Here is a 25,762-nt window from a genome sequence, read left to right as displayed (position 1 = left end):
ATTTGTTTATTTTAAGAGCTTCTAGTCCCCTTAACACTTCTGCCTCAGTTATGCTAAAGTTATTTAAAACTGGATAGGACCTGGATGACATGTGGGGCATGTTGTCAGTATCTTCCTTTGTAAAAACTTGTGAAAAGTAATCATTTAATATATTTGCTATTTTTATTTCTTCATCTACGATTTTGCCATTTGTATCTCTTAAACATTTAATCTCCTCTTTGAATGTTCGCTTGCTGTTGTACTATTGGTTTTAGCTCCCTTAGCAATGTTCATTTCTATTTCTCTCTTGGCCTTTCTAATTTCCTTTTTGACTTGCGTTTGCAGTTCTGTGTACTCTTTCTGCGTACTTTCTTTTTGGTTCTTTTTTAATGCTCTGTAAAGTGCCTTTTTTTGCTGAATATTTTTTTTTAATTGATCTATTAAACCGTTTTGGCAATTTAGTTTTACATTTAGATTTGTCTGCTTTAGGGATGTAATTGTTTTGCGCCTTTAGTACTACATTTTTGAAGAACAACCATCCTTCTTCTGTGGGTGTTTTCTCTATTTTACTCCAATCTACTTCTGTTAGCCTCTGTTTCATACCTTCATAGTTTGCTTTTCTAAAATTGTAAACCTTAGCTTTAGTCATTACTTTTGAGGTTTGTCATTTGGGGTTTGGGTCATTGTCCTGCTGGAAGATGAATCTTCTCCCAAGTCTCAGGTCTCTTGCAGTCTTCAGCAGATTTTCCTCCAGGATTTCTCTGTACTTTGCTACATCCATTTTGCCCTCTATCTTCACAAGCTTTCCAGGCCCTGACACATAGAAGCATCTCCACAGCATGATGCTGGCACCACCATGCTTCACAGTAGGGCTGGTGATGATGTGTGGTGTTAGGCTTGCGCCAAACCTAGCATTTAGCGTTAAGGCCAAAAAGCTCTATTTTAGTCTCAAAAGACCATAGAATCTTCTTCCATTTGGTCACAGAGTCTCCCACATGCCTTCTGGCAAATTCTAGCCAAGATTTGATGTGTTTTTTTCAACAATGGCATTCTTTTTGCCACTCTTGCCAGTTTTGTGAAGCACCCGGGCTATTGTTGCCGTATTCACAGTGTATCCCAGCTCAGCCGTGGAAGACTGTAGCTCCTTTAGAGTTGCCATAAGCCTCTTGGTGGACTCCCTGATTAGTGCCCTTCTCGCCCAGATACTCAGTTTTTGAGGACAGTCTGTTCTAGACAGATTCACAGTTGTGCCATATTCTCTCCATTTCTTAATAATGGACTTTACTGTGCTCCGGGGGATATTCAGTGCCTTGGAAATGTTCTTATGTCCTACCCCCGATTGGTTCTTTTGAAGAACCTTATTCTGGATTTGCTTTGAATGTTCCTTCGTCTTCATGATGTAGTTTTTGTTAGGAAATGTACTAACCAACTGTGGAACCTCCCAGAGACAGGTGTATTTAACCTGAAATCATGTGAAACACCTTAATTGCACACAGGTGGACTCCATTCAACTAGTTATGTGACTTCTAAAGACAATTGGTTGCACCAGAGCTTATTTAGGTGTGTCATAGCAAAGGGGGTGAATACTTATGCAATCAGTTATTTTCTGTTTTGTATTTGTAATTAATTTAGAACAATTTGCATATTTTATTTTTCACCTTGACATTCTGGACTTTTTTTGTGTTGATCTGTGGCAAAAACTCCTAACTAAATCCATTCAAATCAAATCCAAAAAAATGTGGAAAAGTCCAAGGGGGTGAATTAATAGTTTTATTTTCTTTCACAGAAAGTCGATCTAGTGGCACTTTGGGATAAAGACCTTGATGCCTTTGTACTGATATGTTTAGTGATTAATGCAGAAATGGCGTGCACACCTGTCTCTTTAAATTTGAAATGTCGGTAATCTGTAGAGTTCCACAAGAGTACTACTTGGACACCTTTTTATTCATTTATTCATTTCTTTTTATTTTGTGTAGCGCTTTACTTCCAGCAAAAGCAAAAAAAAAGGTGTGCTTTTTACAAGCAGTGTATCTTCTTAAACGTGACTGTTCATTTCGATGTGAAATACTGTACCAGTATCCTAACAGAGATGATAGATTGATAAAAAGGAATGTGCGCTAGTGAAATTGAAGAACAGTAGGACTATTAGATTAAAGATTTTCCTTCCCTGTCCAATAAATTAAAATAAAAAAGGAATTAAAAAACAGAGCCTGTCCTGAAGGCGCATGTTTCTGTATTGATCGATTTGTGGTTCATTCTCTGGGTATTTTAGTGGTTTTGTTGTAGAATGAGAAAAATGAATGTGACCTTTATTTTCTTATTAGTTGCACCATAAGAGAGATTAAAAAAACAAAAAAACAAACAAATGAAGTCAGTTGAAGTCTGGTTGAGATTAACTTTGCAACAAATGATTCTCCTTGTTATTTGAGGATCAGCCCAGCACATCCGGGTCCTGTCTCTTGAATAGACTCCAGGGCAGCTTGATTTTCAGAACCGCTACTCAAAGAGATTGAACTCTGCTGTGTGTGCCTGTCCCATTAACTGACCTTTAATGTGTTCAGTTGCTGTTCTAACTAGAAAACTAGAAAATGCATTAAAAAAGACTGTGCCCATGTTTAATAGTTTAACAAATTAATCTATATGGTGTTGGTAGCTGCATGCCTACATTTTGCCCAGCCAGGGTTTAACATAATTGTCAGGTTTGTACCAGTGGCGGGCCAACTAGTCTGATGAACAGGAGCAACAACACTATTTTTGTTTTTCCTTACTCTTAGAAGTTGCATCCTAAAATATATTGGTACAACAGTACACATTTATCATACAATTCATGGAACAGGAAAACCATGTTTTTTTGTTTTTTTGTACATGTTTGGTACTGGTATATAGTTTTGTTTTGGCAACCAAAAATAAGTTTGTTTATTTATTTATTTATTCATTTGCAAACTATGTAATTCTCGCCTCTCAGACAAAATGGTACCAAATCTGGGACAACAAAATGAAGTACACAGTTAAAAGGAGCTACAGGATTAAATGAAAACAGAGGATCTTAAATTACAAATAAAAAAACAGAAATTGACTAAGCAAGTTCGTGAATTAACTAAAAATATAGAAATTAAAGAAATTCCAAAGAGATTCTGAAGACAAAGAATGGGACGGTAGATAATTGGCAAGCAAATCGTAAAAATTTTAATCAATGACGGGGAAAGCGATACAATCAGGAACATCCGGCTCCAATGACTACAGAAAGTGACTTTAGTGATCCTGGACATACAAGTGAATCATAACAAATATCAGGACCAGCACGTTTTTTAGACTGTCCTCTCAACCAGAGAGCTGTTCCAAGAAAACAAGAAGAGGGAAGAGACACCCTGGGGTCCTTCAAGAAGCTGCTTGATGAGATTTTGTAATCAATAAGCTACTAACAACCAAACGAGCAAGATGGGCCGAGTGATATACACCAACGCAAAGAGTCACCACCAGGAGTCAGACATACCAGTAATTAATTTGTCTGAACAGACATTAAAATCCATATGTCACCTACTGTATTACACATTACAATCCAATTTATATTTTATTAAACTACACTATAATAAATTTATACTTTTGCGCTGTAACTAAGAAATTTACAATCATAAAGCTTGTTTTGAGTGCTGCTGGCAAAAAGCCCTGAGTTCGAATCTTGACTTCTATGACATCACTAGGGGAAAACACAAACCATAAACATGCATGCATATGTCTATGGCATAAACAAAATGATCATACATACAGGCCCATTTTGCGATGGTACACTGGTACACAAGTTCACAAAGACCTTTACAAAGACAGTTGTTCACGAAGACAATCATCAAGTGATCATTGATTAATTTTCCCCTGACAACAGCGGAACCATTTAGAAAACGCAATAATTCTTTAATTTGCCAGCCATAATTAAGCAAATAAGTACCGTTCTACTTTTATATAACAAATACATTTTGAAATAGCTGCATCTATAAGACACTTCATACAAATATAAAAATCATTACCAGAGATTTTTCTTACCCTGTACACTAGTGCTCAATACTACTAGGCTGTCCACTGCGCATAATCAGTTCTCTGCAAGTGAGGCATTTGTTTTTTCAGACATCAAATGTTGTTGTTGTTGTTGTTATTGTTATCATCATACATACCCGTAATCTGGGGATATTTTGGACGTCATTGAACACTGGACTGAAATGACTTTTTTTTTTTTTTGCAATAAAACATTATGTTTTACTTTTTAAATATAAACAAACTATACACCATTTAAAAGCCCTGGTTCTTAGCTTTCAATTGAGCAGTTTAGTTTTATTCTGTTCTTGGGTTTACCCACCTTTTTTGTATGATTTGTGCGAGGAGTGAAAATGGCTATCCAAACGTTGCAGTCAAACTTTCATCTGTACAGCCCAGCCCAGCCTTAAGCTCGCAGGTAGATCTGCTCCATATTGTCAGAATCTGCACAAATCTCTGATTTGCGGACATATTGTTTCTAATCTGTAGCCCTTTCCATGGCCAAGAAAATGACCTGTCCAGTGTAATCTCCAAGTAGTGCAACTTCTTTGGGGTAACTCTGGACAGAAATAGTTCTGCATATGTACTAGCATTACTATACTACTTTACTGCATATCATGTGATTTTCATCTCGTCACTGATCATGTGAGGGTGTTAACATTAAATCTTGCGATAAGAATTTTCAAACTAGGATTTCCTCATAGCTGAAGGGCATTGTCAGGTAGAAATGGTTCGAATGTATAAAAGAAAACTTGTTGCTCGAAGCTACCATGATTATATGGAACTCGCTGTCAATGCTGTGAGACGAAGAGGCTTTAAAATTAGAAAGGCAGCATTACGATACGAAGTGAAACAAGCCACACTACACAACTGCCTCATTAAGAAATGCACAAACAAGCCTGGTGCACCGACAGTTTTCAGCAAAAAGGAAGAAGTTACTATTCAGTATCACCTCGTTACAGCTGCAGAATGGAGTTTTCCTTTTCATCAAACTGACCTGCGATTGTTGGCCAAGCATTATTTAGACTAGACAGGACGGAAGGTGAGCCATTTTATAAACAATACACCGGGACTGGAATGGGCAGTTTCTTTCTTTAGAAGACACAAAGCCATACTGACTACACGATTGTGCCAAAACATTTACAGAAAATGTGCAGAAGTGACCTTAAAAACCATTGAAGAATATTTTGTTAATCTGCAAGAATCTATTGATGGTGTTCCTCCTGAAAATATCATAAATTATGATGAAACCAGTCTCTCTGATGACCCTGGCAGGGCTACTTGCATATTTAAATGTGGAACCAAATACCCAGTGAGGATCATGAACTCCACCAAGACATGCACCAGCATCAGGGAATATTCTTCCTCCATATATTGTCTACAGAGCTGAGCATGTATAAAATACCTGGACCATTGGTTGACCCCCAAGAGCATGTTACCACTGTACCAAGAGTGGCTGGTTTGATGCACGGTGCTTTGAGGATTGCTTCCTTTCAGTATGTCTCCCTTACTGCAGAAAACATGAATGCACAAAAGTTATGCCATTTTATTAATTAAGTTGCTGTCTCACCTTTCTGATATTAGAGATGTTATCAAATTACTAGCGCAACATACTGCTCCTGCTAAAGCCCTTTTGGTTACTATCTGTGTTTGTGTTAAGATCCAGTTATTTCCTATTTAACAGTAAGTATTATGTACAAACTCGAGGTACAGCAGTGGAGTTGTCATATGCACCCAACTGTGCAAATCTATATATGGGCTATTGGGGGAAAGCCTATTTATTAATGACAGATCCTCACCCTCCTTTCCAAACGTGTTATTCTGGAAATTATATATTGATGACATTTTATTTATTTATTTATTAATTTATCTGTTGCATTTATATAGTTAGACCATTTACATAACACATACATATAATAATAATACAAAAGCAGCAATTTTAAAGTTACATTAAAACCCACTAAGATAAAAAAAGCGCCATTTTATAAAAGTGTGTTTTTCTTTTCTGACAAGCAAAGGCAGAGCATTTCATAATTTAGGATCTCTACAAGAAAAAGCCCTCCCTCCCGTGTGGCTTTTGTTGACCCTAGGAATAACCAGCAGCCCCCGCATCCTGTGATTGCAGTGCGGTTTGGAAGATACGGGGTCAGTAACCCCTCAAATAACTAGGTGCTAATCCATTCAGGGGCCTTGTAAGTTAACAGCAAAATCTTTAAAATCAGTTATATACTGCACAAGGAGCCAATGTAAAGAGGCCAAAATAGTGGTAATATGTTTATACTTTTCCTGGTTTTAGTCGGAATTTTAGCGGCGGTATTCTGACCAAGCTGCAAGCAGGATACCACACATTTTGGAACACCAGAAAAAAGTGCATTACAGTAATCAATTCTAGATTAAGCAAAGGCATGCATTAGTCTCTCAGGATCAGATACAGAAATAATTGGTCCAAGTTTGGTTGTATTGCTCAAATAGTAAAAAGGTATTTTAGTAACTTCCCTAATATGGGTCTCAAATGATAGATCAGGACCAAAGATGACCCTCAAACTTAATTTAAGATGGTATGGGCTGGTTCTGAAGCAGATTTAATTTTGTTTTAATTTTGATTTAATACAGCAATAGAAATAATATTTATTTAAAATTTAAAATGGAATATTGTTAATCAGAAATCATTTTTTTAGATCTACTTGTTTTGATTAATTGCAATGGCACACTAAATACTTCTATTTTCAGCAAAACAACCGATAGAAATACGATTCTGCATGCGAAAAGTGATCATCCAAATATGATTTCTAATATACATTACAGGCAATTCTTATGCTTAAAACATATTTATAGTGATACATCAGATTATGAAATTAAAGCTTTGGACATGCAGAACCATTTTTGACGATTTTATGACCTTGCTCTTGGAAAGAGCCACTCCTGGGAAGATTCACTACTGTCCTAAACTTTCTCCATTTGGACAATATGGCTCTGACTGTGGTTTGGTGGAGCGCCAGAGCCTTAGAAATGGCTTTGGAAACCTTTTAGGCATCAACAACTTTTTTCTGGAGGTCTTCAGGAATTTCTTTTGATCGTGGCATGATGTGCCTCTATAACCTGTGTGCCTGCAACTTCACTCTGGTGGTTAGGGCCAAAGTTAGATAGATTTGTATTGTGCCGGGCTGGTCCAAATCCTGATTGTTAACCAAAGTATTCAAACAGCTGACCCTAATTATCCCTTTAAACGGTTGAGTTAACGAGGGGGGGGCAATAACTTTTTCACACCTGAAGAGTGCATGTTTGATTACTTTGCACACCAAACAATTGAAAGAAGCACCAAACTTTGGTGTTTTTTTTCTCTCAGACTCCCTCTATATACTACTACAACCCACAAAAAGATCTGCCCAAATTCAATGTGAGAAATGTGAATAAATGCAGAAAATCAGACTGGGGGCAAATCCTTTTTCACGGTACTGTGTGTGTGTGTGTGTGTGTGTGTGTGTGTGTGTGTGTGTGTATCTATATATATATATATATATATATAAATACACACACACAGAAAAAAATATTTAAGTTGATTGGGCTAGGGTGGGGAGACAGATTAGATGCTTAAATGAAAGCAGAGGGCCAGAGGCTAGGTCAGGGTCAGGCAAGTAGGGTCATAACAGGAGGTCAGAGGCCAGAAGTATCAGTAGGATGGGTTAGGGAGAAGAGATGCTTTTTGAGGGAGGAGCAGAAATTACATCGTGTGGGTGACTGTTTTATGATAAGTGGGAGTCTATTCCAATGAAGGGGAGCAAGAAAGGAAAAGAAACGGAAACGGGATTAGGCACAGGGTAAGGGTGGGACAGAGAGGAACAATAGTGATTGGGAGCGTAAGAGACGTGGGGGAACATAGCAAGTGATCAGTGCAGCCAGATAAGGTGTGGCAAAACCATGGGTAAGGAATTTGAACAGGCAACGATAACAGACAGGGAGGCAGTGTAGCTGGAGGAGGAGAGGGGAGGTGTGGAAGGAGTGGGGGAGGTTGAATATCATACGGGCAGAGGCGTTTTGAATTTGTTGCAATAGTGTAATAGAGTAAGAAGGAAGGCCAAGGAGGAGGTAGTTACAATAGTCAAGGCGGGTGAAATGAGAGTGTGGACCAGGAGTTTAATAGCAGAAAAAGAAATGGACATTGAGGGCGGCGGTCTCAGTGGAATGGAAGGAACGGAAGCCAGATTGAAATCGGGGGTAAAGTGAATTGGCAGATATGTAGTGTGATAGGCGCGAGTGGACTAGACGGTCAAGGAGCTTAGAGAAATGTGGGAGTAGAACCTCATTTATCCTCACCCCATTCATCCGCAACTTCAGTTATCTGTGGCTCCCTGACAAGTTTCATCTCTGAAGAAGTAAATTTTTGCCATTGTAGATTTACTAACAGAAGTGCGCGCACACATAACAATGCATGCGTCAGTCTGAAACCTGTGGAGTTGACACATAGACAGCAGTGCTACAGATGGGAGGAATCATTTCTTAGTAATATGAACAGCAGAAGGGTGCTGATTCTGTAAAATGAGTTCTCTTTCAATTCGAATGACAACCATTACCGAACTGGAAGAGCCTCTCTAGACCGTCAATCTCTGAGCAAATATACAAAAGCTGCCCTGTCAGGGTCCTGCTGTGGTGGGGAAGTCCCGCCCACCTCCCACTGAAGCGGGACGTCCTCACAGTAGCACATTGCCATTTTCTCTCTCATCTCTCTGAGATAGGTCGTACATTGCTTTTTTTTTTTTTTTACGTACCGAATTTTGCTAATTTGTTGGATTTATCCGCAAATTAAAGATCAGCTCTGGCTTTCCTAGCACGGCTGTGCTTGCCCTCGGCGACCACAGTGATTGAATCAGCTGCATACCCCGGCATTGACCGCGTTTTTTACTGCCGATCGCGAGGTGGAGAAAATAGTGCTTACACGGTCCCGATTGATTCGGCACCGGTGTAAACATCTTCAGCGCCGCCTACAGCTCGACCCCAACCGTGCCTACCATCGGCACCGACCTTGGAACAGGTCCACTCAGCGCTGACTATCTCGGCATCGACAGCGCTTTTCTCGGCGCTGTTTCCAGCTCTGATGTCGGCATCGAACTCGGCGCCTTTCGACTCCGCTCCGCCCACTCGGCACCGACAGCGCTTTTCTAGTGTAAATCGATTCCAAAATGTACAGATGTGTGAACCAGTTCCTTTGAAATTGGGTACCCAATTCCTGCTTTGGTACCAACGAATCGAATACAAATATCAGGGATCTAGTTCCAGTGAGTACTTTCAGTTTTACTAAAAACATAATTATTAAAACATTAATTTCTGTCAAAAATGCTTTTGATAACTATAATTGACAATAATTTAAGCCCAAGCCAATGGGGTCATATTTTGGCTGGGGGTCCTAACATACAACTAACCCTTTTGCACGTACCACGCAGTTAAAGATTTTTTTAAGTGTTTTGTGAAATTTACAATTAACATGGTTCATATGCAAGCAATGGCTTTCGCTGTTGTAATAAAACTCTTACTGTGCAAATTGTGTAGTCATGATTTATTTTGTTAACTTTAATTATACAGGATGATGTCATAGACTACACAAAATTGTCGGAGCGGTGCCAGAGGCTTTTCACGCTCATGCTCCACTCAGGCACTTTACCCGCTCCACTCCATGCAAAATAGCCGCGCTCCGCTTACCTGCTCTGGCTCTGGTGGGCTTTATAGTTTATTACCGTCATAAAGTGACTTATGATATTTTTGGCTTTCAGAATTTTTTTTTTTATTGTTTTATTTTGGTAACAGAAAAAGCTAGGGAAACCGTGTTGGAGGTTTTGCTAGGAGTAACACTGTCAAAGTAAACTCATTTTAAAACATTCTTCTGTCTTTGTAATATATTGTGTTGCATACATCTTTTGTAATTGCTAATTTGGTTTACATTACTAATTTCTGTATTTTATTCATGCATTCTAGTCACACACAATAACACCTCGTTTATCCGTGGATTTCACACATCTGTGGACCTAAGTCAGGGCTGGATTAATGCATAGGCAAACTAGGCATGTGCCAAGGGCCCGAACTAAAGGGGGGCCCAAAACGTTTTTATTTTATTTTTTGCATATACCAATTTGACTGGAAAAACTTCATTCGCTGACATTCGAACCGAGACATGTATCTTAAAATCAAATTGTTCTGACAAGTCTTACACAGATTTATGTAATATTTAGCCCATAGAATTCTGTATCCCCACATTATTCCATACTTGTACAGATGCAGTTTTTAAAAGATCGCTTGACGATATTTCTGTGCCCGAGCCCCGTTGTGTTCTCCATTGAGTTCTGCTGCAGCTTGCATCAAATATTGTAAACAAGACAAAACTAATTACGTGGCAAAATACAATAGCACATTCAACACCACTGATTTTGTAGATATACAGTACGATCAGCCTCCTGCATTGCTCAATACATGAAACCCTTGATTTTTTTTTATTTTTTATTTTAAAACAAATTATCATTTTATTACATGTAAATACTATTCAGTAACATCAAGCTTTGACAAATTCAGCTTTGTCGGCGTGGGTGCAGAATTCAAGGGTACAGAATTCTATAGGGTACAGACATCTACCATATATAACACCTAAACTTACTTGTATGCCAAAACATTGAAACTTACCTTTGCTTTTGAAAACGGCATTTTCTTTAATTAAGCAAGTCAAAACCCACCCGACCAAACAAAAATGCAAGGAAACATTGTCGATTTTGCGTGCAGTAAACTGTACAGTATTTGATTACACAACAATGTACAGGAATGTTTGTTTTTTACTGTTTATTTTTATGGACTGTTGCGGCGCTAACGTTAGTGAACAGAAGTTTGAGCACCCTTCAGTAAATCAGGAAAAGTAATTGTCGAACTTACTACAGATTTTAACGTAGTTTTCAGTTTTCTCCGGGTTTATTCTGACATGTATTTAGCACACCCCCTAGTTAAATTTTCTATCGGATTCATTCAATCGTTCATAATAACCTCAAACTGAGAATAATAATAATAATAATAATAATAATAATAATAATAATAATAATAATAACAGTTAAATCCACTAAAAAACAGCCCTGTAGATATCAGAACACAGGCGCGTAGGGTACGCTTATAGGACAATAATAATAATAATAATAATAATAATAATAATAATAATAATAATAATAATAATACACCATGTAATTTTGAGCAAATAATAGATCATAATACTGTTGTAGTATAACATTGGTATACAACTTTTAATTGTCTTTTTAAAAATGAAACCAAGTTATTTGGCATAGAAAAATACACCACCCACTCGATATATCGCGGGTGTCTGTCCAATATAAATCTGCTACATTTTAAAAACTGCTAATTAAAATGGAAATGTTACCTTTTTTTAAAAAAAAATATAGCGTTGATTACATGGTGCTTTATGCATGTATGTCAGGTAAACAGCTTTGTTTTGTTTGTTTATTTGTATTGTGAATAAAAGTGCGCATAAGCGCTAAAATCAAAGTTTGTATTTCTGGGTCACATTCTTAAAGGGGCACGAACCCGATCAACGGCCAGCCTGTTATATATATATATATATATATATATATATATATATATATATATATATATATATATAATATGCTGCATTTACTTTTCTTTCTGCACAGCTGAAGGTCTTTAGTCCAAATCATCCTAAAATATACATTTTTTTCTTTTTTTATCATTTCAACCTTTTGTGTACATCCCAAAAAGAAGTGATCTGTTGGCAATAGATATCTCCAGCCCTGTGCAGAAAGCGTGAACCTACTGTGACGAGTCATCTCTTCACAGTATTAAAGTCTAGAATCAGTGACTGCTTTGTGCTTGGTGATCCTAGTGATTTGATGTGCTCCAGTCAAGACAATCGGTAGTGTTAGGTCTAAAAGCTGTGACAGCTAGTGCCCCTTTGCTTATGCAGACCCTGATTCCTCCTCATAAATTGTAGAGCGGAATCATAAAGAATGGGATGCATGTGGCAGACTGGCATTCTCAGAGCTTAAAAGCACTCCATCTTCATCATTGGGATGGGGTTTGAATTCACTGTCAGGTGTGAGGCTGCATTATATTATCACCTTGCTGTAAATTAACTTCCCACATTTCTTTGAATATCTCTATCTGCAGGGCTTGGGACTTCAAAACACATTCAATATGTATCTCACACTTAAATGGAAGCCCTTGTGCATGTCAGTATTAAAGTCGTAATGGACAAGACAGCTGAATGGACTAGGTGTAATAGAGGGCTGATAGTAGGCAATTAAAGGCTGCTAATCATTGTGGAATGGGCACGTACCTCTAGAACAGACCTAGCTGCCTGCGGTGACACCATTCGAATTTATAGAATTTGCAGTTAGACTTCTGGGTTTGAACATATTTCCCCAGTGGAAAGCAAAGCGTTAACTGTGGACTAGCTTTCTGAAAATGCCCAATCAATCTCCATAGGCCGCCTTTGGCATTTTTCTGTTTGGAAAACATTAACAAGCCGTCATTGAAGATTGATTGTGAAGGCAATATGAGACATAGACTGAGGGAAGCTGCTTTCCTTTTATAAAAGGTGGGGTGAGGGCAATAATGCGAGAGCAGCAGCTGTGCCTCGGAGGTCTGTAGGGGTTTCATCTGAGCAGGCTTGAGCTGCAATATTTAGATGAGGACTTCACATTTATAGCCTCTGTCAAGCCTCTGATTAAAGATGATCAAACCAGTCCAGACACTCGGGCATGTTCAGGTTTGACAGAGACTTGCACGTGCTCATTGATGAGGTCACTCATTCTTTTCTGCAATGTGTTTTTTATTGTATTTGTTTTCCTTCAAGTGGTCTTTAGAAACACCTGTCTTTTCCATTTACTTCTGTTTGTTTTTGAAGTGCAATGAAGGAACTGAACCTTTTGGCAAATGATGGCTGCAGGAACAAAGACTTTGCTTCCTTGACTCTAGTTATTATCAGAAGTGCCACACAAATGTATGTTTGAAATGAAGTTCTGAATGATATCCTTGAGGCTGTTTCTTTATGTATCCTAGGTACAGTATGTCATGCTGTACATAAGAACATAAGAGAATGCATTAATAAAAAGAGGCCATTCGGCCCATCTAAGCTCATTCCTAGTAGCTGATTGATCTGAAAACTTTGTCAAGGTGAATCTAAAAGGATCCAGATGATTCTGCCTCAACAACGTGACTAGGAAACATATTCTATACTCGAACCACTCTTTGTGTAAAGAAGTGTCTCCTTTCCTCTGTCCATCTCCACTGTCCAACTGTGTTGTGGTTTCTGTACTGCACCTAAAGTATTGGTTAGAGTTAACTATGTCAACTCCATTTAAGATTTTAAAGACTTCAGTCATGTTCTCCCTAATTCTTCAAGGCTGAATCGATTCACTTCTTTCAGTCTTTCTTCAAAGCTCATTCATGTACTCCTTGCTGGGATTAGTCTGGTTGCTCTTTGTTCAACTCTCTCCAGGGTCACAATTGTCTTTTGGTGCTGAGGTGACCAGAAGTGGACACAGTACTCTTAAGTGTGTCTCACCAGTGCATTGTACAGCCCCGTCATAGCCTCTGTGGATTTGTACACTTGGATTTGGTTATATACCCCAGCATTCTGTTTGCCTTTTTGATTGCTTTCCTGCACTGTCTGGTTGCTGACAGTGACTAACATATTACAACACCAAGGTCTTTCTCTGAAATGTCCTCAAAGTGTGATTAGTGAGTTCTAAGTTTGAGGCTTGGTAATTCCCAGACCATACCATTTCTGGCTTCGGCTATTTTTATTCTGTTTTATTTTGTTTTATTCTGTTCAGGCGGCAGCAGGTTTATGAACAGTGTGGTAGCATTGCTGTAAACATTCAAGCAGCTTCACGGCTGCCTCTTTATTTTTTAATGTACAGTCCTGAGGACTGACGGAGACAGAGTGGAGGCATATGGAGGTGTCTCTCTGTATGTAGTCACAATAACATTTTTTACATATAACTTGAAGACAAGAAGTTCTTACACATGCTGTAAACCAGTAATTTTAATATACTTTACCATGATACTAACATTGCATCAATTAACTTGCCTAGTGATATCTAGGTCTTAAATACCACTTACTCAATTTTCATTAAAGTAATTTTCATTTCTTGTTATGTACTATTTGTCGCCTCTTAATGTGTGTGAAAAAACAGTGCTTTCGATAAAGTGCCACCTGTAAGTGTTTGTTGCTGTACTCATTGCTATGCCTGCTCTAATTCCTCTCAATACTTCTAGCAGCATTGCTACTCAGAGGCTCACAATCACAAGAGGAATGAGGAGAGGCTTAGAAATGACAATCTAAAGATGGGAACACAATTAGAATGGTTGATTTATTTTCATTCCTACAGGATCTTAAAACTTAAATCATTTGTCCATTTCAATGTAACCTCGCTACTGATGATGCACTTAGTACGTAATAAGGTGGGTAGCTACAGTACAGAAATGACTTTTTCAAACATGGCTTCAGAATGTTTTTTTAATCGTCTGCCTCGTTCCAAGATACATCTGTCAACAATACTTTGGGCAGGCGCCTCTCATTTAGGTGAAACTGGTAAAGGACACACGTTATTGCAAGTATCAGAACAGTGGGGTACACTGAGGCGTCTGTCCACATGTACATCTACTTACTATGTATGAAGGTCATGGGGAGCTCCATGTTCTTGAGACTGTTTGCTTAAACTTGGTATTTGTAGCCATGACACATTTTACTGCATTTTTCCAAAATAAATAACTAAACATCAAAGTAAAATCTAGTATTGTTGACATTCGTCTTGGTGAAATAATGTAGAGAAATGCAAATAGACTGTGCTGCTGTTTGACTATGCTGCAGGCCCCAGGCAATATTGATGAACAGCAGGGGAGGACTCGTGGCTGACTAGCCGGTTGTACACACACACACACACACACACACAGAAATGGTACAACCTTTATTGTATAGGCCAGGTGAATGACACTTTTAATAATTCTCACTCGGTCACAGAGGAAAGATTTATTTCACGCTCACAAAAAATAAAAACTTGCTGGTTTCTTAAACAACCTAATCCAGGAACGTCTATTAAATGTATCTCTTGAACTCGTCTACAGCCTCATTTTCTACTCCAGCGTTCTCCTGGCACGCGCAACCCCGCTGGCCCGCCAGTTGGCATGGCGATGCTAATTTGCACATCACACCTGTTCTTTAATTGCCCAAATCTCTCTGCTGTCTCTTTGCTTAAAAAGCCTTCACTCTGATGCATGAGACGCTCCTCTGCGGCCAACAGACAGCACACTTACTTTTTTTTTTTTTTTTTTTTTTTAAGTAAAACTATTATTTTTATTATCCAGTGTACATTTCTATCTAGTTTTCCCATAAGAAAAACTTCCTTTACTAAGTAATTGGGTTTAATTATATCTTTGTGTTTGTGTTTTAATTGTTCAGGGAGTGATTCACGGAACTGTTTTCAACTGACAGCATATTTCAGCTCCTTATGAATTTCTTCATGGCAAACCTTACACCTACGCGCTCATCTTCAGAAATTGCTTTTTCGAGCGCCTGTCTACAAGGCCTTAACCAGTTTAACGGCTGGTTCTCTGACAACATCAATTACATTAATGGTGAGAGCAGACAAATGTATTCAGGATCAGTTAGGAGATAACCCAATATATCGGACTTGCCCTTGGGCATGCTTCAGATGAGCCTAATAGACAGTGGCTTTTTATGCAACTGCTGTGTTCTCCCCAAAGCAAATGTTTTGTTTGTGTCTATCAATCTTTGATCTATTAATATGGATGTTATTCATGAAGAGCAGATTCACATCTTTTTTTTTTTTTTTTATTGAACCTGGCCCAATCTGAATATTAATCACTGCAGCTGTTGAATATTGGGCCCTCGGTGTGATGAAAATGAACATTTGTAATAATGCGTGGGGTCCCCTGTAATCTTTTCATTTGTAATAATGCGTGGGGTCCCCTGTAATCTTTTCATTTGTAATAATGCGTGGGGTACCCTGTAGTCTTTTCATTTGTAATAGCGCATGGGGTCCCCTGTAATCTTTTCATTTGTAATAGTCTGTTTCAATCATTTAAAAGGTAGCATTACATCAGATCAATTTATCAGGCAAATAAAGATATTTATTGATCCAATAGACACATGTTTTGGCAAAATGTCTATTGAAAATGTATTCCCCGAGTAAATTTTCATACAAACAAACTGTCCAACTATACTGTTTGACTTGAGCCCTGTGAAGTTTGCTGCGAATACATGGCCCCCAAGCAGCCTCTTTATTCCTTAACTTAAGCCCCCCCTGTAAGCCCCTGCTATTGCACTGATCTAGTGAATGAATTCCCCTTGCTGAGAGCCTGCCTCTGCCTTGTTGGGTGTTGTTTCTGTAAGCTGCCGGCTCCATGCCCACCTCTCTGGAGACTGGAGCATTCCCAGCGCACTCAACTAGCAGCCTCCTGGGAGCTGCACTCTCATTTATTTTCATTTAAGAACAGGCAGTTGCGCTGTTGGCAGATTGTAGATGAGCCAAGAACTGGAAAGTTGATGGGCCGTGTTGTTGAGACCAGATACCATAGAGATTTGAGTATGTTACTTAAGGAAGAAAAATTCTGCCAGCAAATGATATAAAAATAAATGGTATCTCTGACCACCCACCTTCATATACATTTTTTCATCAGTCAAAGTTAACCCCAACGTTTCTGACGCATACCAGAGGGGTTGGGGTTTACATTGACTGCTGCATTACAGTTAATCACAAGCCATTCCTTTTAGCTAATTTTGCTATAAACATTTAATCTAATTGTGTAATGTATTGAACTATGATATTCAATAACATTTGTCTTGTGTCACTGTGACAGAGAAATAATTAATCTTGGTTATAAATCTCCCTTCCGATCTGTGGGGGTGCTGTGTGAAGGGAACAGTGTGCCTGGACTGGATGGTCTGACAATTCATTCCAGGGAAAGGTGGAAGTTGGCCAGCTAGAAAGGGGGCAGAGCCATGGTACATCAACTCATCGCCCCAGAAGGGAAGGAAACTTGGTTGCACTCGTTAACCAAGGGGGTGTGGCTGACGATACAAAAGGGGACGTGGCTAAGTGATCAGTTCCTTTTGTATGGTTAAGAGAGAATGGCTGAAGGAGAGTGAAAAAAATAACCATGAGTGTTTAGTGTTTGTTTTTTTTGTCGTGTCTAATTAGACGACTAACACGTACCAGGAGCTGTCACTTAAGGCCAGCACCAACCCAGACAACACTTCACCACTGTGCACTAATAAACTTTATTTCACCACTTGCACTTTAGCACTCACTCTGCATTTGTGATCATGTTTGTGTCTTTGTGTGTATTTATACTGTGTTTATTATTTCGGGACTGTAAGACATGGTTTAAAACAGTGCAATACACATTGCTGTGTATTGCTGGTATTATCATTTACGGTTGCCGCGACCTGGATTAAAAAGGAACCCAGTAAATAATTGTTTGGCCCTGCAAACCACACTGCAAACCACTTTGCCAGTCACACTTCCTTGAGTTTCATAAACACAAAAAAAACTTCTGCGCCGACCCTTATATAGCTTTTTACATTGAAGATTTATTTCTATTTTGTTTTTCCTTTTCTATTTCAGAGTGTGTTTACCCTTCTCCTGGGTCCTTTCACCTTCTTCAATGCTCAGAAAACAAAGTATCTACAGATCATAACATCACTCATGAGGTGGATAGGTAAGGACTTTATTAGTTTCATTGAGTAAAGTTGTCTGCCAAATAAATAAATAATAATTCTTTAACATTCAGTGCCAATCACAAATTCACACCATTTTGATATGAAATCTGCAGTATGTATATACAGGGAAGTCTACACGTGGACAGTATGTATATACAGGGAAGTCTGTACATGTGGATAGTATGTATATACAGGGAAGTCTGTACATGTGGACAGTATGTATATACATGGATGCCTGTTCATGTGGACAGTATGTATATACAAGGATGTCTGTAAACTTGGACAGTATGTATATACAGGGAAGTCTGTACACGAGGACAGTATGTGATACTGACATTTTTCCATGATCTGATTTATTTATTTACACTTATCTCTAACTTTGAATTTATGTCCATGGTGGTAGATTTGTATGATACTAACATATCCTAACAATGGTGTTACACAAGCAAGAAAAACAGCACCATTCCAGCTTCTCATAGTGACACCCATATCTACAGAGGTATGAGATCAGCCGTGTGAACTATGTGCTTTATCTCAGTGGACTTAACTGTATGAATACATTTCAGTAAATACACAGTACAATGATTACATAATTTAGGGCCAATGAAAGGACTAGCTGGGTGTGTTAAATCTTGTTCAGTTGACCTTTGATGTAGATGAAGCATTCATGATCTTTCCACTGAACCAGTCTGCCAGATCAATACTTATTATTAGGCTTCCAAGCAAGGCAGGGAAGCCTATTGTTATTGTTAAAGTTTTTTTTTTTTTTTCCCAAAACTTTAAACTGCTGCTGCTTCGAGGCTGTGTGCCTGATCAGGTTCTGACTTGGCAGGTAACAAGCTGGATACATTGGCTGTCAGATACTGAAAAAATTTTGCTGCTGCAATTGGCGCCGTGACGCATTTTTCAATAAAACCTTTGAAATTTCTTCTTTGGAACCTTTGAAGTGATTGGTCTGACACTTGGCATATGTTTTCACCATCCAAACCTGCTTGCAAAGCAGAAGTTGCTGTGATACAATTCAGTAGTAAAATGGCTGCCACAAATATCACCAAAACGCGCCCTAAAGAGCAAACTGCTTTTATTTCAAAACTGTCTGACTAACAGACTCCAAACTTGGTAGACATCGTTCCGGTGACAGCGGAATACAAATATATCAAAATGGTTATGTTTCTTGAAACAATATGGCTGCCACTCCTACATTTTATTCTTATATCTAAAACTGCTTCAGTTTAAAAATGGTTCACTTGATTAACTCCAAATTTGAAAACCATCGTGCCTCTGTCGAGTCAATTTACATTTTCAAAAATGGCATTTGTGCATTAAAAAAAACTATCGCGCAAAAAACTTTCAAAATCTTCTTCTGTGGAACTATTGAAGTTGCTGATTTTAAACTTGGCACATTGAGAACTAAACACACTTAGACGGGTATTGATACTAGGGCTTGGGGGCCGTAAAACTGTCTGGCAGTTCTAGTTGTTGTTTTTTTTTCTTCCCAAAACAGGTAACAAGCTGGATACACTGGCTGTCAGATGCTGCAAAAATTTTCCTGCTGCGTCCCTGCAATTGGCACCGTGACACATTTTTCGATAAAACCTTTCGAAATCTTGGGAACCGGTAAAGCGATTGATCTGACACTTGGCATATATCATCAGCATCCAAACCCATATCAAGTTTGCGAAGCAGAAGTTCCTGTGATAAATTTTAATGTTAAAATGGCTGCCACAAATCTTATCGAAACACGCCCCTAACAACAAACTGCTGCTGTTTGAAAACCATTTGACCAACAAACTCCAAACTTGGTTGTTATCGTTCCAGTAACCATGGGATACTATTTTGTGAAAATGGTGATGCTCTATAAAACAAAATGGCCGCCAGTTATACAGTGGCTTGAGAAAGTATTGACACAAACAAGAAATAAGACAAAAAAAACAGAAAACTTGAGCATGCATAAGTATTCACCCCCCAAAGTCAATACTTTGTAGAGCCACCTTTTGCAGCAATTACAGCTGCAAGTTCTTGGGGTATGTATCTATAAGCTTGGCACATCTAGCCACTGGGATTTTTGCCCATTCTTCAAAGCAAAACTGCTCCAGCTCCTTCAAGTTGGATGGGTTCCGCTGGTGTACAGCAATCTGTAAGTCATACCACAGATTCTCAATTGGATTGAGGTCTGGGCTTTGACTAGGCCATTCCAAGACATTTAAATGTTTCCCCTTAAACCACTCGAGTGTTGCTTTAGCAGTATACTTAGGGTCATTGTCCTGCTGGAAGGTGAACCTCAGTCCCAGTCTCAAATCTCTGGAAGAGATGCTTCACTGTGGGGATGGTGTTCTTGGGGTGATGAGAGGTGCTGGGTTTGCGCCAGACATAGCATTTTCCTTGATGGCCAAAAAGCTCAATTTTAGTCTCATCTGACCAGAGTACCTTCTTCCATATGTTTGGGGAGTCTCCCACATGCCTTTTGGTGAACACCAAACATGTTTGCTTATTTTATTCTTTAAGCAATGGCGTTTTTCTGGCCACTCTTCTGTAAAGCCCAGCTCTGTGGAGCGTACGGCTTAAAGTGGTCCTATGGACAGATACTCCAATCTCCGCTGTGGAGCTTTGCAGCTCCTTCAGGGTTATCTTTGGTCTCTTTGTTGCCTCTCTGATTAATGCCCTCCTGTCTTACTGTCTTAGCCACTGTCTCCTGCGTTCATCTACCAGCTCCAGAGGTCCAGCACCTCAGTCCTAAACAACCAAGCTGCCTTGGAGTATTGGAAAGCAGGGTGGCTGTGTAGTCCATCACCGTGTTGACTGACAAGAAGAGACAATTAGCGAGCCCCTTCCTGATTAGGGTTCAGATTCTATCACGTCTGACCTTTTAGGAAAGCGCACTGTTTGCTCTTTATCTGAATTACTTACCCTGATGAGTTGGTTCATTCTGCCATTTCGTTTTGAATACATTTACTTAAAATAGTCTGAACCTTATACAGTACCCGCTGTTTAATATGGAGTAGAGGCTGGGGGATAGGACAGCTTGCAGGCTGTGTGAAATTACACTATTAAATGCCATTCAAAGCAGTCTGTGTGACTGACCAGGTGAAGAGAACAGTGTACAAGTGTTTTCACACACTCAAGATGGATCAGAAGAGAGAACTTTTAAAAGTGATAGCAGTGGCAACATAACATGCTTTTCCTGTGTCTGAGATCCTGAGTCGTGCTAGTGAATAAGGGAAGCATGGGTTATGTTTGCCAATATAACCAAGGTACCCTTTAGCATGCTCTTGGCTGTGAATGTTATGTAGAGGTGAAAATTCTTTCATAATGTAGGTTTAACTGATTGTTTTAATAAACTGTAGTGCTAAAAATTAAACTTGGTAATCAAATTGGACAGTCAGGAAAGGTTAGTGGGAAAGCAATTAGCCATACTATTAAAGCTTCCTGAAAGTGAGATGCTGCAACAGCCTTTCTGCTGTTCAGTCCTTCAGTCCAAACTCATTCCACTTGTGACCTGAGCATCCCGATTCAAAGCCATACCTCCCGAGGTGAAAGGCAGGCGAGGACAGTGATTCAGCCTGCGCTCAGTGCCACCTCACTGCCAGTTAATTTATGTTTTGATCCACATCATAGACTTGGTGTTAATAAGCTGGGAGAATGTAAGTCTGCTCATTTTCCACTGCCAATGTGTAACACTACATAAAGGAGTATTCTGCTTCATCAACAAGCATCCACTCCTATTCCACAGAACTTTTATAGACAGCTCAATTAGCCTGTCTCTTTTCGAGACCAGTTGGTTACACAGTTCTGTGAATTAGAAGGACTGATCCAAGCCAGTTTCTAATGTGGCATAGTAAATCAGGCTGTCCAGAAATAGCACCAAATGCAGTGCACCTGAAACAAAGCTCCCTTTTCTTCCTAAAACTCTGAGACTGCCTGCTCAAGTAAACATTGATCATCCTCAGACCGTTCCTTCGCTGCTGATAGCGATCTGTGCTCATCTGTCACCATGACAACTCCTACACCTGTCCCAAGTCTTGATTGGGCCGTCACTCACAGAGTGTCTCCAAAAATAACTGGGAACCATCATTAAACCCTAGCACAGTCCCACTGAATCATATCAGTTCTGCAGTGAGTCTGCACAATCAGAGTTCTGTAAAGTGTCTGTATCATCCTTACTGTGCTGTGATGGATTTCAAGTGTCACTTCTCTGAAGCAATACCGCCCCTGCTAATCATTCAAAATGGCCTCGGCACTACCTCTTTGTTTCTCCAGAACCGTGGGTGACACTGGCTGATGGGCTGGGATAAATTATTTTAATGGCAGGAAACAAATGCGAAAGAGACAGACCTTGATTTAAAATAAGATTGAATAGTTTTTCTGAAAATGAAGGCGTACGTGAAACTGTTGAGATCACATACATTAGATGACCCAAACTGTCCTCAATTCCAAAAATACTTTTAAAATTAGCATATGGTGACTTCTGGATCACAGGTTTATAATTCAAAGGTTGGGCTGTTTTTATATGAAATAAGCAGGGCAGTGAATTGAGCTCCCAGAGGCTGAGAACAGTCTGCTATTTTTATACAGCTCCAGATAATACTGTGTGTGAGTGAGTCTATTTGTCAGGGCAAGTTAAAGACATGACCTTGAACCCTTACCTGAGGCTCACAGAAAAATAACGTCACTGTGCACCACTCTTGTTTTTATTTTATTTTGGCTTATTCAGAAACAGCTATTTGATGTTTTCTTTGTCTGGCACTCCAGCATCCATCTCATAATGCACTTAGTCACGGGTTAGCTTTATTGTAATTCATGACAATTGACTAATCGATTCTGTCAGAATTGAAATAGTAAGCTAATAAATACATTGCTCCTTGATATTCAGTAATTCACGAACCTGGTTAATTCGGGGTTAGGCCCTGTTGATGGTAGTACTTTACTTTGTTAGGGCCTGTGACAGGGGTGGCATGTACAGTGACGTCAGGCCAGAATGCAGGAAGCAAAACAGACAAGGTACTGCAGGGCAAAAAGACGCTACACGCCATTTATTTAAACAACAAAAATCAACAAAATATTTAAACAGAAAAACACTGCTCACAGAGCAAAAATAAAAGTTTAAACAAAAACAAATCTCGAACCCAATAGTCAACTAAACCTAAGATCAGGCTGGGCAAGTGCCTTCACTGTTTCTTAGTTTTAATTTTAGTTAAGTTTTGTTCCCTCTCGCTCTCCCGTACTCTCCTCTGCTGTACACACCCACCCCGAGTGCAGAGAGCTGCAGGTTTATATTCTGTGGCCAAGGGGTTTAACTAGCTAGTAATTATTCTATTACCCCTCGGCCACAATCTGCACGAGTGTATTAATTACGTGTGACTGCCAGCTAGTTTAACAACGCACTAGCCGACAGCCACACATTGCCACAAGGTTTTTAATTCCTGGCAGAGGACAAGCTTCCTATCTCACCTCTGCCAGAACACATTTTAAAACAATAACAAACAAAACTCATATTTAAATACAGTAAATCTTAATAAACAAACACAAAATAACACAGGGGCGGAGGGGGAGGCCCCGTTCTAAAAATAAATAAATATATTTACACAGCAGAGCTTTGCCCTGCACCCATTATAAATAAAGATGGAACACATTCTATTGAGGCTGTTGCTAGGATATTTTATTTTAAAATGGTTGGAAATGTCCTAGTTTATAAAGATTTTCAATTCAATCTGTTGCCCTTTTTCCAGCTCTTACCTCCAGAGGCTGTGCATTGCATTGAAGTTATTCACAGAATAAAAAAAGTACAGAACAGTTGAAAGACAAACTTACATCACCATAGTTTGATTTTTACACTTTGAAAAACATGCTATATTTCCACCAAAGTAGAAAAGCTGTATATTTGTATGTTAAAGGAATAATTTGTAGCAAGCGTCCTTTCCTTGTTCCTATTAGATAGACAGGCCTCTCCAGTAATATCCGTCTTCGTCCTCAGAGAAGAATCTCTTTAGCCGACAGCAAGAGAGAAATATTCCTACCCCCTGCTCTCTTGCTTAAAGTGTGATTTCCCCCATTTTCAATTGCAAAAATACATCCTCTGAGGCCTATTGTCATTATGTATGTGTGCAAATTGGATGGAAAATTCAATTTCTAATTTCTGGTCTTTGAAACGGATGGGTAGATGATTATTTCTTTTACTCTCTGAGATAGCACTCCAGATATTTACGCAGGTTGCAGGTGTGACATTGCTCTGTATATACTCTGCCTGGCAGAGTAAGCGTTTCCTTCTTTTTTAAAAAACTGAGGCCTGAGACTAGTATATTAAATCTGTCCAAAAACATAAAAAATATCTATGTACAAACATAGCCAAGTTAGAATAAAGGGACCAACCATATAAGCAAGTGAAATCTAATCTAATCAAATTATACATAAAAACGTCTTGTTTTCAGGCACTTGGATCCTTTAAGACCTGACTTGACCAAGGTCTGAGATCAGTTAGCTACAAGAATCCTGGCAAGCTTAGATGGGCCAAATTGCCTCCCCTTGATCGTACATGTTCTTATGTTCTAGTACCTGTCTCCTCACACAGCATTTTCATAATCCACTTTGAAGCTCCTGCCAGCAGAGCATCTGCTATCAGCCCTCTGCCAAAGACAGTCAGAAACGGACTTACAACTGAGAGATGCAGCTTCCATATATTATAAAATACACAGCAGGGGGAAAGTGTATGCTACATATCACAGGTGTTTCTGTTTTTTATCCAATCCCTTTAATGTCTAATACAAATGTAAACCAGACTGTTGCTGTAATGACAGTGAATCAGAGCATTAGACCACATGTAAAGTTAGAGCCCAATTAAAGTTAGTTACAGCTTATAAATAGGCTCACGTGGCAACTGTAATACAAGTTTCTAACTAATCATGCCATGTACCTTAATCAGCTGTTAATCACCATATAATTACCACGTAAAACAGGCCCTTGTTAATATTAACAGATTGCAAAAAGGTGCAGCAAATGTTCCATGCCAGCAGAGTCTTGGGTTCCTGCACTTCCTCTCAGTGCTGGGGGAGTGTTGGGTTCCTGCACTTCCTCTCAGTGCTGGGGGAGTGTTGGGTTCCTGCACTTCCTCTCAGTGCTGGGGGAGTGTTGGGTTCCTGCGCTTCCTCTCAGTGCTGGGGGAGTGTTGGGTTCCTGCGCTTCCTCTCAGTGCTGGGGGAGTGTTGGGTTCCTGCGCTTCCTCTCAGTGCTGGGGGAGTGTTGGGTTCCTGCGCTTCCTCTCAGTGCTGGGGGAGTGTTGGGTTCCTGCGCTTCCTCTCAGTGCTGGGGGAGTGTTGGGTTCCTGCGCTTCCTCTCAGTGCTGGGGGAGTGTTGGGTTCCTGCGCTTCCTCTCAGTGCTGGGGGAGTGTTGGGTTCCTGCACTTCCTCTCAGTGCTGGGGGAGTGTTGGGTTCCTGCGCTTCCTCTCAGTGCTGGGGGAGTGTTGGGTTCCTGCGCTTCCTCTCAGTGCTGGGGGAGTGTTGGGTTCCTGCGCTTCCTCTCAGTGCTGGGGGAGTGTTGGGTTCCTGCGCTTCCTCTCAGTGCTGGGGGAGTGTTGGGTTCCTGCGCTTCCTCTCAGTGCTGGGGGAGTGTTGGGTTCCTGCGCTTCCTCTCAGTGCTGGGGGAGTGTTGGGTTCCTGCGCTTCCTCTCAGTGCTGTGGGAGTGTTGGGTTCCTGCGCTTCCTCTCAGTGCTGGGGGAGTGTTGGGTTCCTGCACTTCCTCTCAGTGCTGGGGGAGTGTTGGGTTCCTGCACTTCCTCTCAGTGCTGGCCAGTGTTGTTGGAGGATGGGGCTTGTTCAGAAACTATAATAGTAATGTATTGATATGCAGAGCCCCTTTAATACCTCAGTGCTTGACAAAGCAACATGCACTACAAGCTGCTCACAGCAAACAAACACAGTTCATCTGTAGTAACAAACATGCAGGAACAGTAATATCAATCCATCATGATAAGTAGCTATAATAAACAGATAATTATAATCAGGCTTTGGCTTATTT

At 39.7% G+C, this 25,762-nt stretch overlaps 1 protein-coding gene across 2 annotated transcripts in view; it reads left to right on the top strand.

Moving 5' to 3' along the window:
- The window catches only part of tmem104 (transmembrane protein 104), a 135,047-nt gene that overhangs the window by 75,845 nt on the left and 33,440 nt on the right, over window positions 1–25,762 (top strand). For both annotated transcript variants that reach the window (XM_041219730.1, XM_041219729.1), the window contains exon 9: window positions 17,658–17,751. In XM_041219730.1, the coding sequence (XP_041075664.1) occupies window positions 17,658–17,751 (94 nt within the window). The remainder of the gene's footprint in view (window positions 1–17,657; window positions 17,752–25,762) is intronic.

Source organism: Polyodon spathula, chromosome 20 (genome assembly GCF_017654505.1).
Source record: "Polyodon spathula isolate WHYD16114869_AA chromosome 20, ASM1765450v1, whole genome shotgun sequence".
Lineage (NCBI taxonomy): Eukaryota > Metazoa > Chordata > Actinopteri > Acipenseriformes > Polyodontidae > Polyodon > Polyodon spathula.
This window is presented reverse-complemented; position numbering and strand designations above follow the sequence as displayed.